This window comes from Pagrus major, chromosome 12 (genome assembly GCF_040436345.1).
Source record: "Pagrus major chromosome 12, Pma_NU_1.0".
Classification (NCBI taxonomy): domain Eukaryota; kingdom Metazoa; phylum Chordata; class Actinopteri; order Spariformes; family Sparidae; genus Pagrus; species Pagrus major.
Genome location: NC_133226.1, coordinates 18,495,597 through 18,515,338, shown reverse-complemented (window position 1 = coordinate 18,515,338; position 19,742 = coordinate 18,495,597). Strand labels below are relative to the sequence as shown.

Here is a 19,742-nt window from a genome sequence, read left to right as displayed (position 1 = left end):
CCTTAAAAGTCATTGGGATATAAATACACAATATATTTTATGATTTACACCTTGTAGTTTATATTTCATAATTGTTTTACTGCCAGCACTCTTGACTTTGTGAGGAATGTGCTTTTATTTCGGCGTTGTCATTCGGAAAACTGAAAAATTGTCGTTACTGCGATCAATTTAAGCATTTTATAAATACACTCTTCTTACACCCAAAGACAAATGAATGAATCCTTTTTTTAAAAGCAATCTCATTTCATAATATATTACTTATTAAATCTTATTCCATATTGCATTTAAGCAGAGCTCTTATCTTTGTGAGGTTTGTATGGTTAAAGAATTAATGTTAAGTTAACTCTTAAATCATTTAGAGATTAAATATCAAAATAAAAAGCTCTTTCACTCAAATTGCACGTTAGACTTTTTTTTGCTAATCCAATCACAATCTTGTCCCAGTGCAGACCAATCAAAATCATTTAATCTAAGGTGCTGCTTATGTCATCTAAGACTCAAAATTATGAGATATCTAATAGATTATGGTGCAGCAACAACAAGTCTTCAAGTACAAGTGATTTCATGAACCTATGTTCTATTTTTTGTGCAGATTAAAGACACTAACTTTTCAGCAAACACATCAAATCAATTAAATGGTGATTAAATGATCCATAAGACAAATGACATACCTCCAAAGAGTAGAGAGAGTAGAGATGTGGTTAGAGTACTTTAGACAAAGACAAAACAAAAGACAAAATCACCCTTTTCATCCTTGTATAAGCTGTCAAGCACAGTGTCCCGTGAGTCTCAGACAAAAATATGTGCAGAACATCGAGGTCAAGTTAATTTGGGGTAAGTAAAAAGCGCCCAGGCTTGTAGTGACACACTGCTCTGGGGGTTAATGTGAATTTGTAAATGTTGCTCTGTAAATTGTTTTAATAGCTCAGGATTGGAAAGGAAGTGGTCGAAGTTTGTTAGAATATTAACAATTTCTTTAATTTAACTTGCTGTCATTGCAAGTGTTATGTGTTTACATTGTTTATATTTGCAGGAGACCTCTAAGTAACCACGTTTTTGTCGTCAAACATTTTTGAGTTTGAAACTACATAGTGCCTCTTTCTTTCAGCGTTTCTCACTGAAAATGAAGTTATTGTAATGGGTAACAGGTTTGGATAGAATACTTTTAAAAGATTTTGGTTTGTGTGGACTTTCTGAAGAATCTTGCATCTGTTTATCTCACAATTATGTGTACAATGGGAACTACTGTTAAATCGGAAATGTTAATTAAAATGTTAATACTGAGCATCTCAAATCTGCTGTGCTCTTCATAGAGATCATGCCATATTTAAAGTCAGGAGACATTTGTCATCAGTTACAGTTTTTGTTTCTTTGCTTAATTTTGTATTTCTTTCTCAAAGTTTGTTTCTTTCCCTGTACATGTAATAGCTTTCGATTACCTTTGTACATGTCATAAGATATACAAGATAACCGACACCATTGTATATATTATCTCTCAGCATCCTCATCCCTTATCAACAGGAAGCCAGGTTATTACAGCCCGCCTTTGTCTGCCAAAGAACATGTATCAATTAACTGTCACACCAGTCATGCATTCACTTATGTGCACACAAGCCCTCAACCTCTATTTCCCACCATTTCTTTTTTTTTTTCCCACCATTGCCTCAACTATTGTGAAGCCACCTACCTCTGTGTTGTTAACACCTCGTTGACAGCTGCTTTCCTCACCTTCGGCCAGTCTCATACAACCCATCTGACAAATTGCATACCCAACTTAATCTAATTCTTTACTCAGAAAACTCAATCCGAAAGAGTGGGGCGGGATAATCCCAGCTATTTGTTTAGAGGAGTTCATCACATGGTCACCAAAATCTCACACCTGTGAGTGGGATCATTCACTGAGAGATAATTTGTTCTTAAAAAAAAATTTCAACGACTACTGAAAAGCGCTTGAAGCTTTCGCATAAGTGGCATGTTTCTCAAGCCTCGTCTTCACTGAGCTAAACATGAACCACAATCACCAGATCAGGCTTTTGAACAAAGTACTTCCTGTTTACTCCGCGACATATCAGCCTGTCTAACCCCAAATACAAACAGTCTCGTAAAGTGACCAAACCGGGTATCTAGGAGATTAAGAGAGCCTTTCACACTTCACTCTCACCGCCTCTCTGTCTTTGCCAAACACTCTTTGGGTCAAGTTACACACCTGTCGCTTCTGAGAGGCAACAGTGATACCTGCCACTCAGCTGGACGGATTCAGCTGAATATCCTGTCTGGTGTTCCTTTTCTTGTTGTGGGAACCTGAGGAGCAGAGCGGGTGGGCATTAATGGCGGAGGAAGTCGGAGGTTGCACTCCAAAACAAAAGGTTGGAGGACAGCTGATCACCGTCGTGCATGTCATACTTTAGATATCTGCGCACACAAAGCGGTACGATGATGTAGGCAGACACCCAGGCAGGAAGACTACAAGCACACAGCAGTGTTTACTTTGAAAGCTTTGTTCTAAACCATCCATTATTTTGTTTGCGATCGTCTTTTGCATGAATAAAGTGTGGCTTAATATGACACTGTATTAATGTGAAAATTATTTTAGAGAATATTACAGTTTTCAATTTAATGTTGTGACAGGGCTCTGTGTAAGGTCTGGTTAGGTTTAGGCACAAAAACTGTCTTTGTTAGGGTCAGGAAAAGACCATGTTTTGGCTTAAATGCCCATTTTTGTTGCCACAAATATGCTGACACCACGAAAAAAAACTGGAGCCAACATGTTCTGACAGTCGCTAAAATCACCCGGTTCTGTCGGTCGGGAAGCTAAGGGTGGTCTTGAAGTGGTCTTGAATAGTGGTCTCTCACCTAGCTTCACAACACTGACAAGAACATCAGTTAAAAAATACTCAATACTTATTAAAAATAATAGTTTTGTCCCCACAAACACGGCTGGAAAATGCCCCGACGTCTCATTGAAAATTCTCGGTTCTGAAATGTTCCAACAGTTTCTAAAATTTGCTGGGCGAAACGGAAAGCGAACAGTGGTCTCTCATTTGGCAGCAGTCTCGCCAGCCCATATACATGTAATCTGAACGTAATATGACAGTATTGTAAAGATACTTATGAAGCATAGATATTTAAAGGATCTGTCGTTTGCAGAAATGTACGATGGCAACATTTTATTCTGGTGACTGGGCAGCTGTCAGATAAATGAAGTTGGGTAAAAAGAACAATATTTTCCCTGGAAATGCAGTAAAGTTGCTTCCATCTGGCTGCAGAAACATTTTGTCAAGATGCAGGACCAACTGAGTAAAGAACTCACTTGTCCCTGCAACCACTGGTCCTTTACGTCACGATAAGATGCTTTGGTTATTGCTCCCTGATTGTCATGAGGCTACTGCTGGCTGTATACCTTGAACCCTTGAATAACAGCATAAAACTGAAATACTGACTCTGTGTAAGTATTAATACTTCGAAAGTGCACTTAAGTGCTACAGTACTTAAGTAAATGTTCTTAGTTTCATTCCAAAATGTTGTCCAAAATAAACAAATTTGATCTAGGCCTACATATTTATGACGATTCAGATGAAAGACTTCACAAACAAAGAAAGAAACAAGAAAGCAGAAACGTGACAAATAATGTAAGAGAAAAAGTTTCTGCATCACTTCACCAACAATCATGCCAGGGTGTTTGCACGCACACACATCACCAGCCATTATAGAAGCAAATACATAAACATGCAACTGCACACATACACACACATACACACACACACACAAACACTCACATGCACGCTCCCACCTCCGCATATACTGTTTAATCTACTTAATTGAACCTGACTTTGAATAACTAAACAAATGAGGAAATTCACAAGGGGCACTTGATCCCTTCTCGGCTAATGGATTGGAGATTCCTTTCCCATAGGGGCATTTGGGCAAACAAGACCCAGTAATCTTTGAATTGATGAGTTGACTCTGTCTGCATCAAATTTCTCCACTAAAGAGCTGTTGAACCCCTGATACAGTGTTGGTAGTTAGCCAGATGCTCAATTTGCAGACACAGGCAGAACTGCGGGCTCGCTCTGGTTTCACGATCAGCGCTGTGATGTGCTGTAGATATGCAAGATAAATACATAAGATAGATGCTGCGTGAAAGATTTAAGATGAATGTGAAGGTTGACTCCAGCTAGTTTGTAAGCTCATGTTTCTTGGCTACATATTGTGCAAAGGCTTTTATATTATTCTAATTTATATTTTATATTTTAATTTCCTTTAAAATACGTCGAAGTTCCTTCAAGTTCATGACAATTTTCCGGTCCAATCAAAAAGGATAGAACTCCATATTGATTTTGGTGACAAATTTATTAAAGTCCTGTCATTTAATCAGGAATCATCATCATCATCATCATTACCAGAAGGAATAAATAAGACATAAAACATTTTCCACATAAACAAACATATACATCAGACCCCGGGTGTCAAAGCAGTTCTTCCTTCGGGGTTGTTGAACAAAACGAACGAGATACATCTGAGAACACACAAATGCATAGAAGTAATTGGACCCCTAGGTACCATTTAAGACAACATCTACATCATTTTTGCCTATATCCCTGTTTAAGAATGTACAAAGTCCTCATATCTGGGTTCTTATTCATGTCCAAGACGGGGTTTGTATAAAAATAAAGTCTCCACAATGATAAACCAATATATATAGTATATTTATATATATATGTATAGACATTTGGCAACAACCAGACATTTAAAGACTCTGAACGTTGAACTGATTTCTGCACCTGAACACAGAGCTGATGAGAATAAAGAGGGGGGTGGGGGGGTGGGGGGTTTGGTGAAAAATCCAAATGATCAATTTCTCTGTTTGTGGTCTCTTCATTGTTCAAGAAAAAGCTTATAGTGGTATCTGAAAACTGAACATTTTTGACAGATTTCTTGCTTTAAATATTGTTGTTAGGCCAAGTGCTTTAAGCGTAGGACATTTTCCTCCTTCCTGCCATCCAAATCACAGATATAGAGAGAACCTGCTAATCAGATATTGGTGAGAGATCCAAGGACAGCAGTCTAGTCCTTTAAACAAACACTGTCCTGCGTGACTAATTTCCAGTTTCTAAAATCCAACAGAAGACACAGAAAACCAAAAAAAAAAAAAAAAAAGAGAGTCAAATTTCTCTTCAAAACTGCCCGTGGTCCACCTCATCTAACCAGGAGGCAGGACTGGCAGGAAAGTCTGGGTATCCTCCGCTGCTGCCGGTGGAGAGGTCTGAACTGGGGCCGTTGGCGCCCCCCATGGAGGCTCTTACAGCAGGGTTGATCCCAGGTCCGCTGCCCTGGGTCATGATTGAAAGGCCGGAGTCGGGGTAGACCAAGCTTGAGATGAGAGGCTGGTGTCTGGGTAGCGCCTGAAGTGACCCCGGCGACTGAGGAAGGCCGTAGGGGCTGTTGGAGCGGATGTCGTGGAACTGGTCCTGAGAGGGAAGGACGCCGTGCTCCAGGGGGAAGGAGCCGTGGTTGTTGCCCCCTTGGCGGCCCCCCATGGCTGGAGAGGACTCGCTCAGGCTGCTGTAGATGCCGTTAGTGAGGCCAAGCTCTGACATGGGTGGTTCATCTGTGCAGCAAGGATAAAAAGGTGATATTTGTTATTGTGACTGGATTGCATTTACTAAAAATTCAATTTTCCACAATGAAAAACACTATTTCTTGTACATTTCTCTCATACAAGCCAGTATTTGTAGCGCTTGATGGTACAACATTTAAGTGAACTCTTCAATAGCACTTTTATTGAATAAAATAATGGACAAATGACACTGTAGAGGCAAAACTGAAGGAAGGTTGGGCAGCTCTGCAGACTGACTTTATAGCACTAGCAGTTAATTTGCTAGCTAAAGTAGGCCAGGCCTTTTGACATTCACTTATAAATAAATAAATAAGACAGGACCGCCTCTTTATGGAGTTCTCTGTCCTGATTGGATAAAGTGGGCAGGGATACCATAAAATGTATTTTCTCTATTACTGAATGAGCGTGGGGAAGAGAGCCATGGGTTACTGACCAAACACTCTATCACAGTGATTACTGTGATTGGAAAATAGAGTTATTTAACACTTATTTTAACAAAAATATATCCCTTAATGCAGCTTTAATATATAAAATAAACTCAATTTCCTAACAATTTTAAATGAAAACCCTTCAAAGGATTAGCAGGAATGGATGGATGGAAGGCAATACTATAAAAACAGGTACATTTATAGTTAATTAAACTGTATAGATAACAGACAATGAAAAGCTTTGTAAATCATCTATTAGACCACTTCTTATCATACAGTTGCAACTGATGTTTATAATACTTTAAATAAATGATTAATAAATACTGTGTAGTTCATCTATAAACAACAATATGTACTGTAGATGGCCAATGTGGAGTTGCGACTGATGTTTATAGACCTTTAAAGTTGCTTAATAAATTGTTTATAAAGCATTTCTTAATGATGAAATAGCTGTTATCTAAAGTTCAATTAACTATAAATTTACCATTTGTTAATGATGGTTATTATGAAGTGTTATTGGATAGAAAATGAAATTTTTTTTTAAAGTTTTGTTTGCAAATTATTCATCTGGAAAAATGTTAAATGTGTGTTTGCATTAGGAGATACAGCCCTTTATTAAAAGCCAAGTCTAATTTCTGCTTCCTGCCACTTTATTTTAAACCCCCTGTTTAGCATCTAATAAATTGTTTATAACACACTACAATCTAGTAGTATGCAGATATACGGTGTTTTTGTAACTGGTTATTAATTTCCTATCAATGTCCTAAAGCCCATTATCACATTCTTACAAGGGTTTTATTTTTTCTACCTACCAACATGGCAGCCATTCTGACACAGTATGAAAAGCACCGGTGTAAACAAGAAACGAATGATGGCTGAATTCAATTTAGCTGGTATTGCTCATGCTGGCTCACTGTCACACTGTCATGGCCACTTGAATCAAACAAGAGCCATCGTCGCTATGAAAAAAGCTGTCTCTTTTTCGAGCGCTTGACTCTACCTGTAAAAGACACCTCGGCATCGCTGTCCATGCCCTCCTCCTGGATGCTGTCCTTGTCGGATTTGGAGCTTCCTCGCGACCTCTTCATGTTGCGGAAGTATTGCCCCCACCTCTGCCGACCGGCGTCTTTCTTCAGCCTTTTCTCTTTAGCTCGCCTGTTCTGAAACCAAACCTGGGGGGCCGGGGGAAAAGACAAGATATATTATTTGGCAAAGGTTCTGGTGACTTATTAGAATCAAATCTAGAACAATGTCTAAAATTTCTATGAGCGAATTCAATTTAGTTTAATTTTTGTAAAGCAAATTAAAACATTTCTCCCATGAAATGTACACAATCCTTCTCAGTCTTGAGGACCATAACTCTACAAATACCCTACCATGTTTTGTAGTCATCGTGCCTCTCATACGCTCTCATACAAATTAAAACAGAATTCACTTTCAAGGACTGCCTTTGTAAGTCCAAGTGTGAGACTTGAAACGGTGACACTGACCAGTAATCCTGAGATCAGCGTCCCCTTCACCAGATTTATCGCGCATTTAATTAACTTCCCGACAGCTACAAGTTGTCCTCACCCCGGGGAGCAGACAGGTTAGCGAGCCACTGATTTAATTCATTAAAATTTTTCTCTATCCACGTTTGATCCGATCTATAAATTTTATCTCACACTTTAGAAAACATTAAACTTAACCAGCCTGTAACCTCGCTGCCTGTCCATGAAATCTGATGCAAACTGAATAAATGCCACATGTCTTATTAATTTTATCTTACACGCAAAAATTAATTCATTTCAGTCACGAGCACAAAAAAGTAGTTTTACATTCCCTTTAATGATATTCCGCCCTGGGTGAACCCTCTTCACCCCTTCCCTTTCACTGAATAATGAGGAGCATTTTAGTGGCTTCCGTCCCTACTTTTGTCCTTGCAAATAAAACAATATATATGACCACCACCTAGCAACCGGCGTGAGGCTCCTCAGCGGCAGACAATATGCGAGGGGCCCTCTTAGCATTGTTAACGAGCCTGCACTTAAACCGTGCTGACTTTCATGTGGACTTCATTTTACTCCATCTAGCCGTAAATTCCCCCCCAACACACACGCGCGCATGCACTTAGTAGTACAGTAGGCTTGTGCCAGTTCGCCCACAATTGTCCCCTGATAATAATGCAGTCAAGACACTAATGGAATAGCCCTTAATGGATAATAATATACCTGCACAACCCGCATATCCAGGCCCGTCTCCGATGATAGCTGCTCCCGGACGTGACGGGCAGGTTTGGGAGAGTTATTGTAGGCGTTCTTCAGCGTTTCCAGCTGTTTAGCGGTGATGGTTGTTCGTGGTCTTTTTGCAGTCGAGTCTGCTTCTGAAAAAAATGAATGGACAACACACGCTATGAGCCAATGCTGCACCTCAACATTGTCAGTGTTTATGTTTTCAGGCCCGAGATCGCGAGAAAAATGGTTCAATTTTGCAATAATTTAATCAACAAGAAATAAAGTAATTTAGATAATGAACATAGTAATATTCACTATCTAATAGTGGTTGGTATTATACGTCAGTGTACAGTGTTTCAATTCATTGCTGTCTCTAAGAACATGATACCAAAAATACATATGATAATTACAATAATCATAAGAGATCTTCCCATATAGAGTCACATAACCTAAAGATTATGGTCTGATATTTAAAAATCTGTGATAGGAACACATATTCAGAGCAACTGATAGCATAAACCAGCCTGTATAATATACAACTTTCTAATTTAACATGAATGGATAAATTCCCCCTCTGCCTATAAACCAAAATCTGGCATCCTGCGCATAATTGCATCATGTCTGCACATCTGTTGGCCAGCACAGCAAAATACAAAAACCATCATCCAAATGGATGCTGCCCAAGTAATTGCGCCCTCTCATTAGTAAAATAAACGTGTGTGTTTTTAGTGAAAACTTGCGTTAACTCGCTGCATAAATCCACACTTGGTGTCGGGCAGTAAATTCAAACAAACAGATGGGGAGATAAAACTTAAGCGTGGCCAGTCTGCCCTATGAGGAACACAGCCTGCTGGGGTTTTTCAGTGAAAGTGAATGTGGCGCCGGCTAATGTAATCAGCGTATCTAATGAAATTGTTTTGGGGCATATAAACAGTGTTTTAAATATTTCCTGACAACAGATTTTAAAGTTTATTGATTAAATTGATTATTTTAAAGCAATTCAGCTTAAATTGTGTATTATAATAACGGTCTAGTTGTAAAATATTTTGTCATTGAGCAAAAACTTACCATTACTGTAAGGTAGGCAGGTCCATGAATTATGTTTTTGGTGTTAATATGTTTTTTTTTCTTAAAATATGGCTTAATTAAACTTTTTACAACCTGTTTGTTAACAACTTAAAATATTTGTGTAATGTCCCTTTAAGAAAATGTTTTCCGATTTGCACGTTCTGCACACTTTGAACAGTTATTGCAGATTGTAACATGTGTTTTTTTATTTAGCATGCATTTCCATTGGTTTGACTTGTTTCTTTTTCTCATTATTGGACTTTTATCATGTGTCTGACTTCTCCATCTCCCTTTAAGCTTTCTCTCTCAAAGCAAAACCTTTTTTTAAATTACAATAATGCAAATTTAAGGACAACTAATTAAACTTCCTAATATGCATGACTCAAAGTGGTAAGGTGCAGAGAGACTGGGCCTCTGAAGGGATTATTTGACACTTTTGGAAATACGCTTGGCCTGTTTTCTTTCTTGCCGAGAGTTGGATGTAACAAAACCCAGACACGTTAACTAAAGATCTTCAGAGGTGCCGGTTGTTTCCATATTTTTCTTGTGAATGGGGTTTTTAATCATGTGTCGGTCTTGTGTGTCTCTCCTTTCTCAAAGCAGTTTAAATTGTAAAAATGAAAAAAAAAAAAAAACTTTTTCATGAAAATCCTCTGTTTATGTTTAGACTTAATTTGCTGCTGCCTAAAAAGTGGGAAACTGCTGCTTGTAAAAAACAATAAAAAAACACATTACAACTGTGTGTCATTTAATTTAATTCCAGATTGCGACACATTTAGGTATTTGAACCAGTTCTTGCATGTATCAAAGTATTAAACATAAGGCCTTATAGATGCTTTTGTCCATGTTATGAATTAAGCGACCAATGCATATGATGCCACAGAGATTCTAACACATGAACATTCATCTTGTCTCTCTCCTCTCCCTCTGTGTCTCTACTCAGGAACAATAATAATTGTTATTGAGAGCTGATTCCTTCCAACGCCACCAGAGTGCAAGTGTAAGCCTCCCAGGCCTCCGGCTTTACGCAGCTATCCATCGATTGATCCGCGGGCAATGACGCAATTAGCACAGGTGGGTCAGCATTTTATGGGTGACCTCATTGTCACGTCAGAACCACAGACAACGCTTACTATCACATAAACCTAGAGATTAAGGCCTGCAAATGACGCAAAAACACTGCATCGTGTCGCAATCATCCAACTAATAACAATCACTTTGATTGGTGGCCAGGTGCACCCCCCTCCTCACCTCTCTGCTTGGCGGTCTCGTAGTCGGCCTTGCACACCAGCCTGCTGTCCTCCATCAGGTAGTACTCGTCCCCTGTGGCCAGCTGCCTCTTGCACACGATGCAGGCAAAGCAGTGCAGGTGATAGACGAAGTCCTGCGCTCTCCTCACCACCTGTGTGGGCGGGATGCCCTGCTGACAGGCCGCGCATTTGGTCCCGAATCTCCTTTTTGGAAATTAGACGATTACAATCAATTCATATAAAAAAACAAAACACGTTTTAATCGTGAGAATTTAAAGCAGATAAAAACAAATAAATGACGCAAAATGTTTCAAAAGCTACTCACTTGAAGAAATCCTCTTTGCAGTAGACGCTGTCGCCCCTGCTGAAGCACTTCTCCGCCAGCTGCGCCTGGCAGTCGCTGCACTTCAGGCACTTGCTGTGCCAGTGGCGATCCAGCACTTTGAGGATGAAGCGGTCCACGATGTGTTGATTGCAGCCCGCGCACACTGGGATTTCTGCGGGAGGAGACACGATGGGATCACTTCAGTCAGTGTGGTCCATTCACGATACATCGATATGTTAGATGGCGTGGGAGGAAAAAAACTGTCAGGGACGCGCATGGCAAGTGAACCTGCGTATTGTGCGTAATATGCGCACAGTTACCATTTAGGACAACACGCTGCTAATCCCATCTGAAGCTCAACTTTTGTTTATAGGCCTATACTGTTTCTTCTTCTTTTTTTTAAACCATGGTCTTTTATTGTGCTTCTGTCTGTAATTTATTCTACAGAATGTCCCGTATTTTATCTGGAGCGGATCCACTGTTCCATTTTTGTTCCTCTTTCTTTGCATTTTAGTTTATTATTCAATTTATCTTCCATGTATGGATTAATGAAACGGTCTAAAATGCAAAAAAAAAAAAAAAAAAAACCCAAACAAAACAAAAACAAAAACAAACAAACAGAAAATCATACCTCTTTTCTGCGTTTGCCATAATCACTACATCATCACCATCACTCCTTTCCTTTCACTTAGAATTAACTAAACTTAGCTAAATTGCTGCTAAATCCACAGATCTTTGATGAAATCGGGAAAGTGAATGAAGCACAAAGGCTATATTATCCGCTTTACAGCAGCAGGCCGGAGCTAAATGCCACTAAAGCAGATAAAAATAAGCACATAGCGTAATATGAACACACAGACAAACACAAAGCAAATCAAAATGAAGATGGATGTTTGGAAGCGTGCACTTATCCCGTGTTTTCTATCATTTTCAATCATATCAATGCAGCTTAAGATAATTAGTACAGTAAATCCATCCCCAGTTAAATAAAAACATGAGCAGATTGTCCAAACTCACATTTTCACCATTGAAGCGTGGATAAGTAAATAAGTCACATTTTTTAAAAGGTGATGAATTTATAAAAAGATGTTTTAGAATTATAAATATATAATACATTTGGATATCGGTGCAATAAACAGACAATAAATTACTTTTTCAAACATTCATGATAAAAATGAGCATTCGTCCACTTATTTCTGCTTTTATATTAGACTGATATATATACGGAGGCCATTCTGAGCATAAAAGCAAAAATATTGCAGCAAGATCCTTTATAAAACATAATTATGGGAGGTATTTCAAATCACTAAACAGGGTATAAATTAAAGCATCAATATGTCATTAATCGAACATTGCTCGGCTGGTTATTGTTTTGTCACATGCAAAAATCTTTCAGAGGAAGCAGCCACGTTTACACAATTTTTAAGCAGATCCAGCGTGTAACAGCACAAACCCCCATCTGAGGAGGGCCTTCTTTACGCAGCAACGATGTGTTAAGAACAGCAGCTTTGTCAGATATTTTGATATTTAAAAAAAAAAAAAAAAACACACACACACACACAACAAAGTTAAAAATAAGGACAACCAAAATGTCAAGAGGGACGTTATCAGGCCTGGTTATTACTAATTGAAGGAGGCTCAACCACTTCATATTCCATCCGTGCAAGGAATCGCGTTGCTATTGTTCTGCTGTGGACAATTCATGCAACATTAACGAAGCGGTTCCTCTGGAGCGCTGCACAAGTGCGCCCGGAGCCGCGTCGAGAACAGGTGTACGCAGCTCATCATTAATTCAACGCGCTCTGTAAAACTAGAAAGCTGCGGCCCTGCGCTCTCACGACTGTACGAGCAGACGAGGTGTCCGAACTGTATTACTAATATGAGTAGATGCATTCAAATCCCAATCGAAAGTCTCCTCTTTTTTTTAATCAAACTTTGGAGCTCAGTCCAAATGGAAATTAAAACTGTAGGAGACAGTAAGCATGCAGCCACTTCACAAAAATCCATCTAGAAATCCTTCAATTTACTGTCCACGCTTGAAACTGTGTTCCTCAACCTGTAAACCCCTCTGAATGGTCATAACAAACGTGTTACGCCTGATTCACCCTCAGAAACAGTGCGTAAAATATACAATAAAATATATATAAAAAATGTGAACGAGAATTCGGGATGAACCAAAGGTTAAAGCCTGGTGCGTAAAAGTTGCATTGTCGAGATTTGGAGCAACCGAAATGGCACTTTGTCCCTCGTGTCAACAGCTGTAAAAACTCCCAGGACAGTCTGGCCGAGTTAAAACGACAGCACATCTGCAGCATCCATCATCCTTACAGTAGTGACAGCCTATATTCACTGTACACAAACAATCTCACAACACAAACACCGCAAAAAAACGAATAAATGATCACTTTGTGTTGCGGTTACCTTTCCGCAGCTCCTCGCTGTGAGACAGCAGAGCGAGAAGCATCTCCGCGTTACTCGCCGCCTCTTTTGGAGACTCACCACTTCCATCCATTGCTCATGATTTACGCTCACATCAACGCAAATCGTGTCCTGTGTGTCATCTGTCCCCGTTCATGCGCGAAAAAGCAGCCAAATGTGCGTATAGGCCCAATGCGGAACACAGGCGTGCGGTGGAGTTTTGGCTGGTAACGCTTCACTGTGTTGGAGCCTGTGCAGGATTACAGCTGCGCCGTCTCCCGGGCGACAGGGAGATAGATTAACATCACCTACTGAGTGAGCACCTTTACCCGGAAGGAGAAGGAGCAGGAGGCGAGGGGGGACGAGCCAATGGAGTTTTACTGATGGGTGGGAACGTTAGTCAGAGGAGATGTTCCTGTTACATTACTAACATGAAAAAGAAAACATCCTCTTTCACTTTACTTTATACTAAATTTTAATTCCATAAAATCTACTTTTTTTATGTGAGAGACATTTTTTGTTTTGTTTTGTTTTTGTTTTAACTGAGTTTCTGCTCAAAATCTACACAAAAAAGCTAAGATGAGGTGTACAGTCAAATATTCTGCAACTAATCCTGATAACAGTTTTAATATTTCTCCATCGAGTTAAGGACAAATATCCTCTCCACTGTTTTGAGCTAGAATTACCTGAAATGTTAATGATCTCTGCGTGGCTTGCAAGTTGCAAAACCATAACGACAATAATACACAGAAAAAACAACAGAAAAAAAATAGAAGTGGGCAAGAAAAACAAGAAAAGTTGACACAGTAATGTTGATTTTTTTTTTTTTTTAATGTAAATGACCAAAATAGATTCTCGCGAGAATTCACCATGTCAATCAATTTTTATTTCAGATTCACGTAGTGGCAGGCGTAAAGGAAGAAAAAAAGGTAGGGTGCTCAGGGATACTACAATCTTGTGGCTACTTTTCTTTATTTCTTTTGTAGTTTTTGGAGAAGATATTCTAACTCTTTATTATTTACAACATTAATGAGGCAATAATTCAAACTCAGAATTTTTTTTTTCCATAACTGAATAAACAAGCCGTTCTCAGAGGCTAGAAAGGTGGCAGGGTCCGCCAAATATAAACAAAGTAAAACAGTATGAAACTGTGTTGTCACTTTAAGGTCAGTTTGTTTATTCAGTTATGGAAACAAAGAGAGTTTGTTTATTTAGTTTGTTTAGGCTTAAAAAAAAAAAATCAGGAAGATTGATTTAAATTTCTTCCCCAAAACTACAGAGTGCACCTTTAATTCATTACTTTTTGTAGCAGACAGAACATTGTTTTCTTAGACAAAATAAAAGCAGCACTGGCTCAGCTATTATTTTTTCATAAATAATTAAATAACCGCTGAACAGGTGCAAGCACTGTCACACTTTGTTGCTATTACTATCAATACTCCACCACATTCTTATCATCATTATTGGGCAAAAGGGGCATTTTAAATGGATTTAATGCACTTGCTCGTGGAGCCATGTGTGCCATAAGCTTTGTATCAATTGTCAAGTGTTTTTAAACATCTTACACACACACACACACACACACACACACACACACACACACACACACACACACACACACACACACAAACACACACACACGCGCACACACTCTTCATCTCGCGTGTTGAGTGCTCAAAGACAAGTGTTTATTTAGGGGAGAGATTGGCTGTTCAATAACATGTTGATCGGGCCAACACCCCAATGAATTTTATTGACACTGATCTTTGGCACAAAAGAGCGCCTGGGGAAATCACGGGTAGTGCCACCGGGCGCGCGGGCCGCTGATGAATCTAAAATCAATGTCCCATTTGCCTGTATTTCTGGAGTATATGAAAGGCCTTTTGGAGAAAGGTGCAGGGGGCTCGTGGGTGCCCCTCTTACTTTTCAGCTTTGTAATAATTTTGATGTCGTATTGATCGCTCACTTTTTTGAGGGGGGGTTGCGGCCCGACAGTAATGTGACAACAAAGCGATAAAATGACCATCAGAGTAATGGTCAGTGAGTTAGAGAAAAGTCGGGAGGATGATGGGATGAAATTGCGTTTTTGGTTTCATTTTTCTTTTTTTCTTGGTGAAATCAATTAGATTACCTGGTTTGTATTTTCTGCTCTCTCTCTCTCTCACACACACACACCACCTTCCATCCATTCCTGCCACTAAAAAACAAAAACCTTTCCCCCTCTATCCACCAATAATTCAGCTTTGAACCCGACCACTGTTCTCTCCACTCGCGCCCTCAGGTGTCCCACCTGTCGGGGCCGGAATGTGACACCTGTTGAGCATTTTTTTTTTTGCGTCGTGATGGAGAGCAGCAGCTCCGCGCCTGCTGCCTGTCGCCACCGGCGGCCTCTCTCCCTCTCCCTCCGTGTATCCGCTCCCTCCTGCGCCCTCCATGCGCTCCCGTTACCACCGCAGGCGGCGGTGTGCCATGACAGCACGCGCGTAACATCTGTTGGTGTGATTCTCCCAACAATGAGGGGCTCATTACAGATTCATAACGTCTCCCGCACGCAAACGCACAACGAAGCGCCTCTAAACAGTCAGGAGTCGGTGGATAATAGACGGGGTTTCTGCAACTGTTGCGTCTTTGCGTCGCTCTTTAACGTCTGCGTCCTGTTTGGGCCGCAAATTCCCAACCTTGAAATACATTTAAAGCTGCTATTTGTAAGGAAAAGTTGATTTTTGAGTCTCATTCCCAACTCGTCAAATAATGACGCACTGGGATTGAAGGGCAGCATCCCCAAAGCGTCACATTTTGACGAGCTCGGAGACACAAAGCATATTTTTTTTGACGAGATGGGAACTTCAACGAAGTCTGTGTCCTTCTACAGATGTGTGGTTGCTTTCCACGATAAATTAAAACACTTCCCAAGCGCAATTTCACGCTTGTCAGAGTTAAATAAGCCAAAACAGGTCCCGCTGTGCTGATCTGCTGTCTCCTCCGCCATCTCACGTCTAATTATACCTCATTAACGGACCCCAGGACACCAATTAAAACTCAGCACTGCCTTTATCTTCCTTAAAAAAAAAAAAAAAAGCAAATTCACAGTGACATTATGGTAAATTAGAGTCTTACCTTGACCCGAGCTGTACCGGGAGAAATTTCCGGCGTTCTGACAACTTGACCCCGGGTGTTCAAGCAACATTTTTGAAGATGTCCCGATGATCCAAGCAGCGAGGAAAGACGCACGCCTGCGACTTTTCTTTAAAAAAAATAATAAAAAAAAATAAAAAAACAGATGCGTAACAAGCTACTGGAGATTTATCCTCTGGAGGGAGACTTGAGCTCTGCTCGACTGCAGCTCGATTCCTGCAAAACCGTCGATCTCTCTTCTCCTGTCGTCAGCCGCCGAAGAGCGGAAACTTTGAATATTCATCAAGTTGCTCTTTGATTCCGAGCTGGAGATGAGGTGGAGACGGTGTGTGTGTGTGAGCGTCAGAGTGTGTGTGAGCGTCAGAGTGTGTGTGAGCCCGGCAGACTTCACTTCAGCTAGAAAAAGTAAAGCGGCTGCCTCTGTCCAGGGTGCTGAAAGGGGAGTTTCTCTAAACAGGCGGCTGGAGGCGTGTGCGCCGCTTCTATATCACCCCCTCCTCCTCCCGTGGTTATCTTTAAGCGTACACACACACACACACACACACACACAAACACACACACACACACACGCACACACACACTTGCCCTCCCCTCTTTCTCCTGATCTGGTGTTGTGGTGCACGTGTCCGTCTTTCAAGGCGCACAATGGGGCAAGTGGGCATTTCTGCGGGGCATTGTTGTCGTGCGTTTTTTCCATCGCTGCGTCTCTCTTTTGTTCAGATAAAAATAGACACAAGTGGAGTGAGCGTCCGGGCCGTTATGTCAGCTCATAGTTTCTTCCAAACACGTCTTCACTGCTGGGCCTAGTTTACAATCAATGACGCGTAAAAGTTTGAAATAGGAAAAGGAGGAAAACTGATTTTTCTGTTGCTAAATTCAGACATATGACCACATATGTAGAAAACATCTGATTAATAGTCATTATTAAAGACATTTTTGCTTGAATTTGACTTTAAAGCAGTTCTTCCTTTATAAAAAAAACCGTTTCTAATTTATGCTTTCCTGTAAAAATGTCGAGCCAAGCCGCGCGCCTGCGCAGAGGTGGCCGTGCGGCTGGCTGTTTGGCTGAGTGCCATGCCTCCTGCCTTTGACGCCGCGCCAATTAACCACCACAGCAGCACACAGCTCCTCTGACGTAGTCCTACAGCTTTGATTCAATTTTAGTCTCCCAGCACGCCAGCTCACAAGTGCTGTAAGCCAATTAGACCTACGCTCTTCATTAGTCCACTCAGGGCAATTAGCCTCCCAAAGTTGCACAGGAACCCACCACTTTTATCTTTCCTCTCTTTCTACTAGTCTCACTGACTTCACACCCTCTCTCTTCTCCCCTTCATCCAGGAAGTCACATAATGTCCTTCACATGATGTCAAGATTTTTAAAAATAAAGTAAAGTAAATAACCAGAGGATGTTTGTTTTCCTGGAAGAGAAGCGAATACAATTTTTTGTTGTTTTTTCATGGGCCAGTATAATCTCTGGTGTGGATCTTCTGCAGATTAAGGGAGGACTGTTTGTAAATCTGGAAGATGTACACAGTAACCTAAAGCCAATGCAGCGTCAAAAGGAGCTTAGACTACGAGCACAACAACAGGGCTGCTTTTCCTTTTCCTCTCGTGCACTACGAGAAGAGTCTCTGCAGATGCATTGTGAAGTCATGCGGAGACTTATGCATGTTTAAGATCTCTCAAGTTAGGAAAAATAAGTGAGTTAATATGAAGCATCGTGATTCTGTAATTTATCGTTTTGATATACTATAACAAAATGAATGTGTGTTTTATAAGGAGTCTGAGTCAATCCAGAAAAAAAAAAGAGACCTTTTCTTCCACAAACATTTCTAGTGTCCTCGGCTCCCTCCCATGAATATTTACCATAATGAGCCAGCCCCCTCAAACATGCCAAGGCTTTTATCCTGTTTTGTTCGTCCCCTGTGAAACCTAGAGCATCATCACAGGAAATTGGTAAAGTGTTAACACACCTGGGCCCCACTCGAGGAAGCAGCTGCAATCAGCCACTAATGGTCCTCCATAAAGACTCGGCCTTTTGCACATATTAGAACTTGATTTTTGACCTTGAATATGAGCCAGTTCAACAGGCTCACAAGTGCCCTGCGGATCAGAATAGATGAGACTTCAAAAGAACAAACGGCGCGCTGCATGCGAAACCTCCATTTCCCATCGAGTGAGGGCACTTTACCTGAAAACAGAATGGAACAGTTTTATGAATGCAAATGTTTGTTCAGATCTGTTGTGTTTCATGTATAACAGAAAAGCTTAGATTTGTGTTTTTGCAGTTAAAAGGACAGCGCTGCAACAATTAGTGATCAAAAGGAAATTAATTGCACAATTTAGATAATCGATTGATCGTTTTAGTCATTTTTCAAGCAGCATGTTAAACGTTTGCTGGTTCCAGCTTCTTGAATGTAAGGATTTGTTGTTTTTATTCTTTATTTATGATAATATATAAAGAGCCTTTGGGGTTTTGAGCTGTTGGTTGGAGATGAGAAGCAATTTGAAGATGTCACTTTGGCCTCTGAGCATTTTTCACCATTTTTTGAAATTTTTACAGACTAAACAGTTAATCAATTTAGTGGGAAAGTAGTCGGCAGATTAATCGATAATAAAAATAGTCATCAGTTGCAGCCCTGACAGAGGATTCCCATCCACTCAAACAACCAACCATCCATTTTTTCTTGCAGGTGTCAACAAAAACAAAACATGCAAGTGATTTGGTCTGATCCCAGCTATATTCTAAGAGAAAGGAAAAAGAAAAATCCCTTAAAACACGATTGAACTTAATGGTATATTTTTGTCAATAACATTCTATAAATTATATTTAGCCAAATTGTTAAGACAGCCGTGTGTAATGTAGTTAAAGAGCACTGTTCAGCGTTTTCCATCTTGTGAAGGGCTCACTGCATCAATGAAATAAAGGCTTGATAAAAAAAATGCTGCTGACAATAATCCTGATGAAGACCTAAAGATGCACAATGTTGTTTTTGGGAAGCAATTTTAATCAGAAGAGAAAAAATTGTCACTGACGGATTTTCGTGCTTAAACAAACTAAATAAACAAACTTTCTTTGTTTTCATGATTGAATAAACTGAATAGACAAACTGACCTTAAAGGACAACTTAATTTCATACTGTTTTACTTTGTTTATATTTGGCGGACCCTGCCACCTTTCTAGCCTCAAACAGCGTTCTGGGAACCTTATTTTCCCCTAAGAACAGCTAAATATTTATGCATTTGTATTATTACCTTATCAATATTGTAAATATTCAGGATCGATCA

General features: G+C 40.1%; 1 protein-coding gene across 2 annotated transcripts; it reads right to left on the bottom strand.

The window, feature by feature from the left end:
• Positions 1–5,174: 5,174 nt before the first annotated feature.
• On the bottom strand, positions 5,175–16,506 carry lhx3 (LIM homeobox 3). Of its 2 annotated transcripts, none has more exons than XM_073478282.1 (6): positions 16,437–16,506; positions 10,902–11,073; positions 10,578–10,780; positions 8,256–8,407; positions 7,046–7,217; positions 5,175–5,608 (listed from the first exon to the last, which is right to left on the bottom strand). In XM_073478282.1, the coding sequence occupies exons 1-6, from the start codon at positions 16,504–16,506 to the stop codon at positions 5,175–5,177; spliced, it is 1,203 nt and encodes a 400-aa protein (XP_073334383.1). The 2 variants fall into 2 exon arrangements, with proteins under 2 accessions (XP_073334383.1, XP_073334382.1); XM_073478281.1 differs by lacking the exon at positions 16,437–16,506 and adding an exon at positions 13,323–13,413.
• Positions 16,507–19,742: the final 3,236 nt, after the last annotated feature.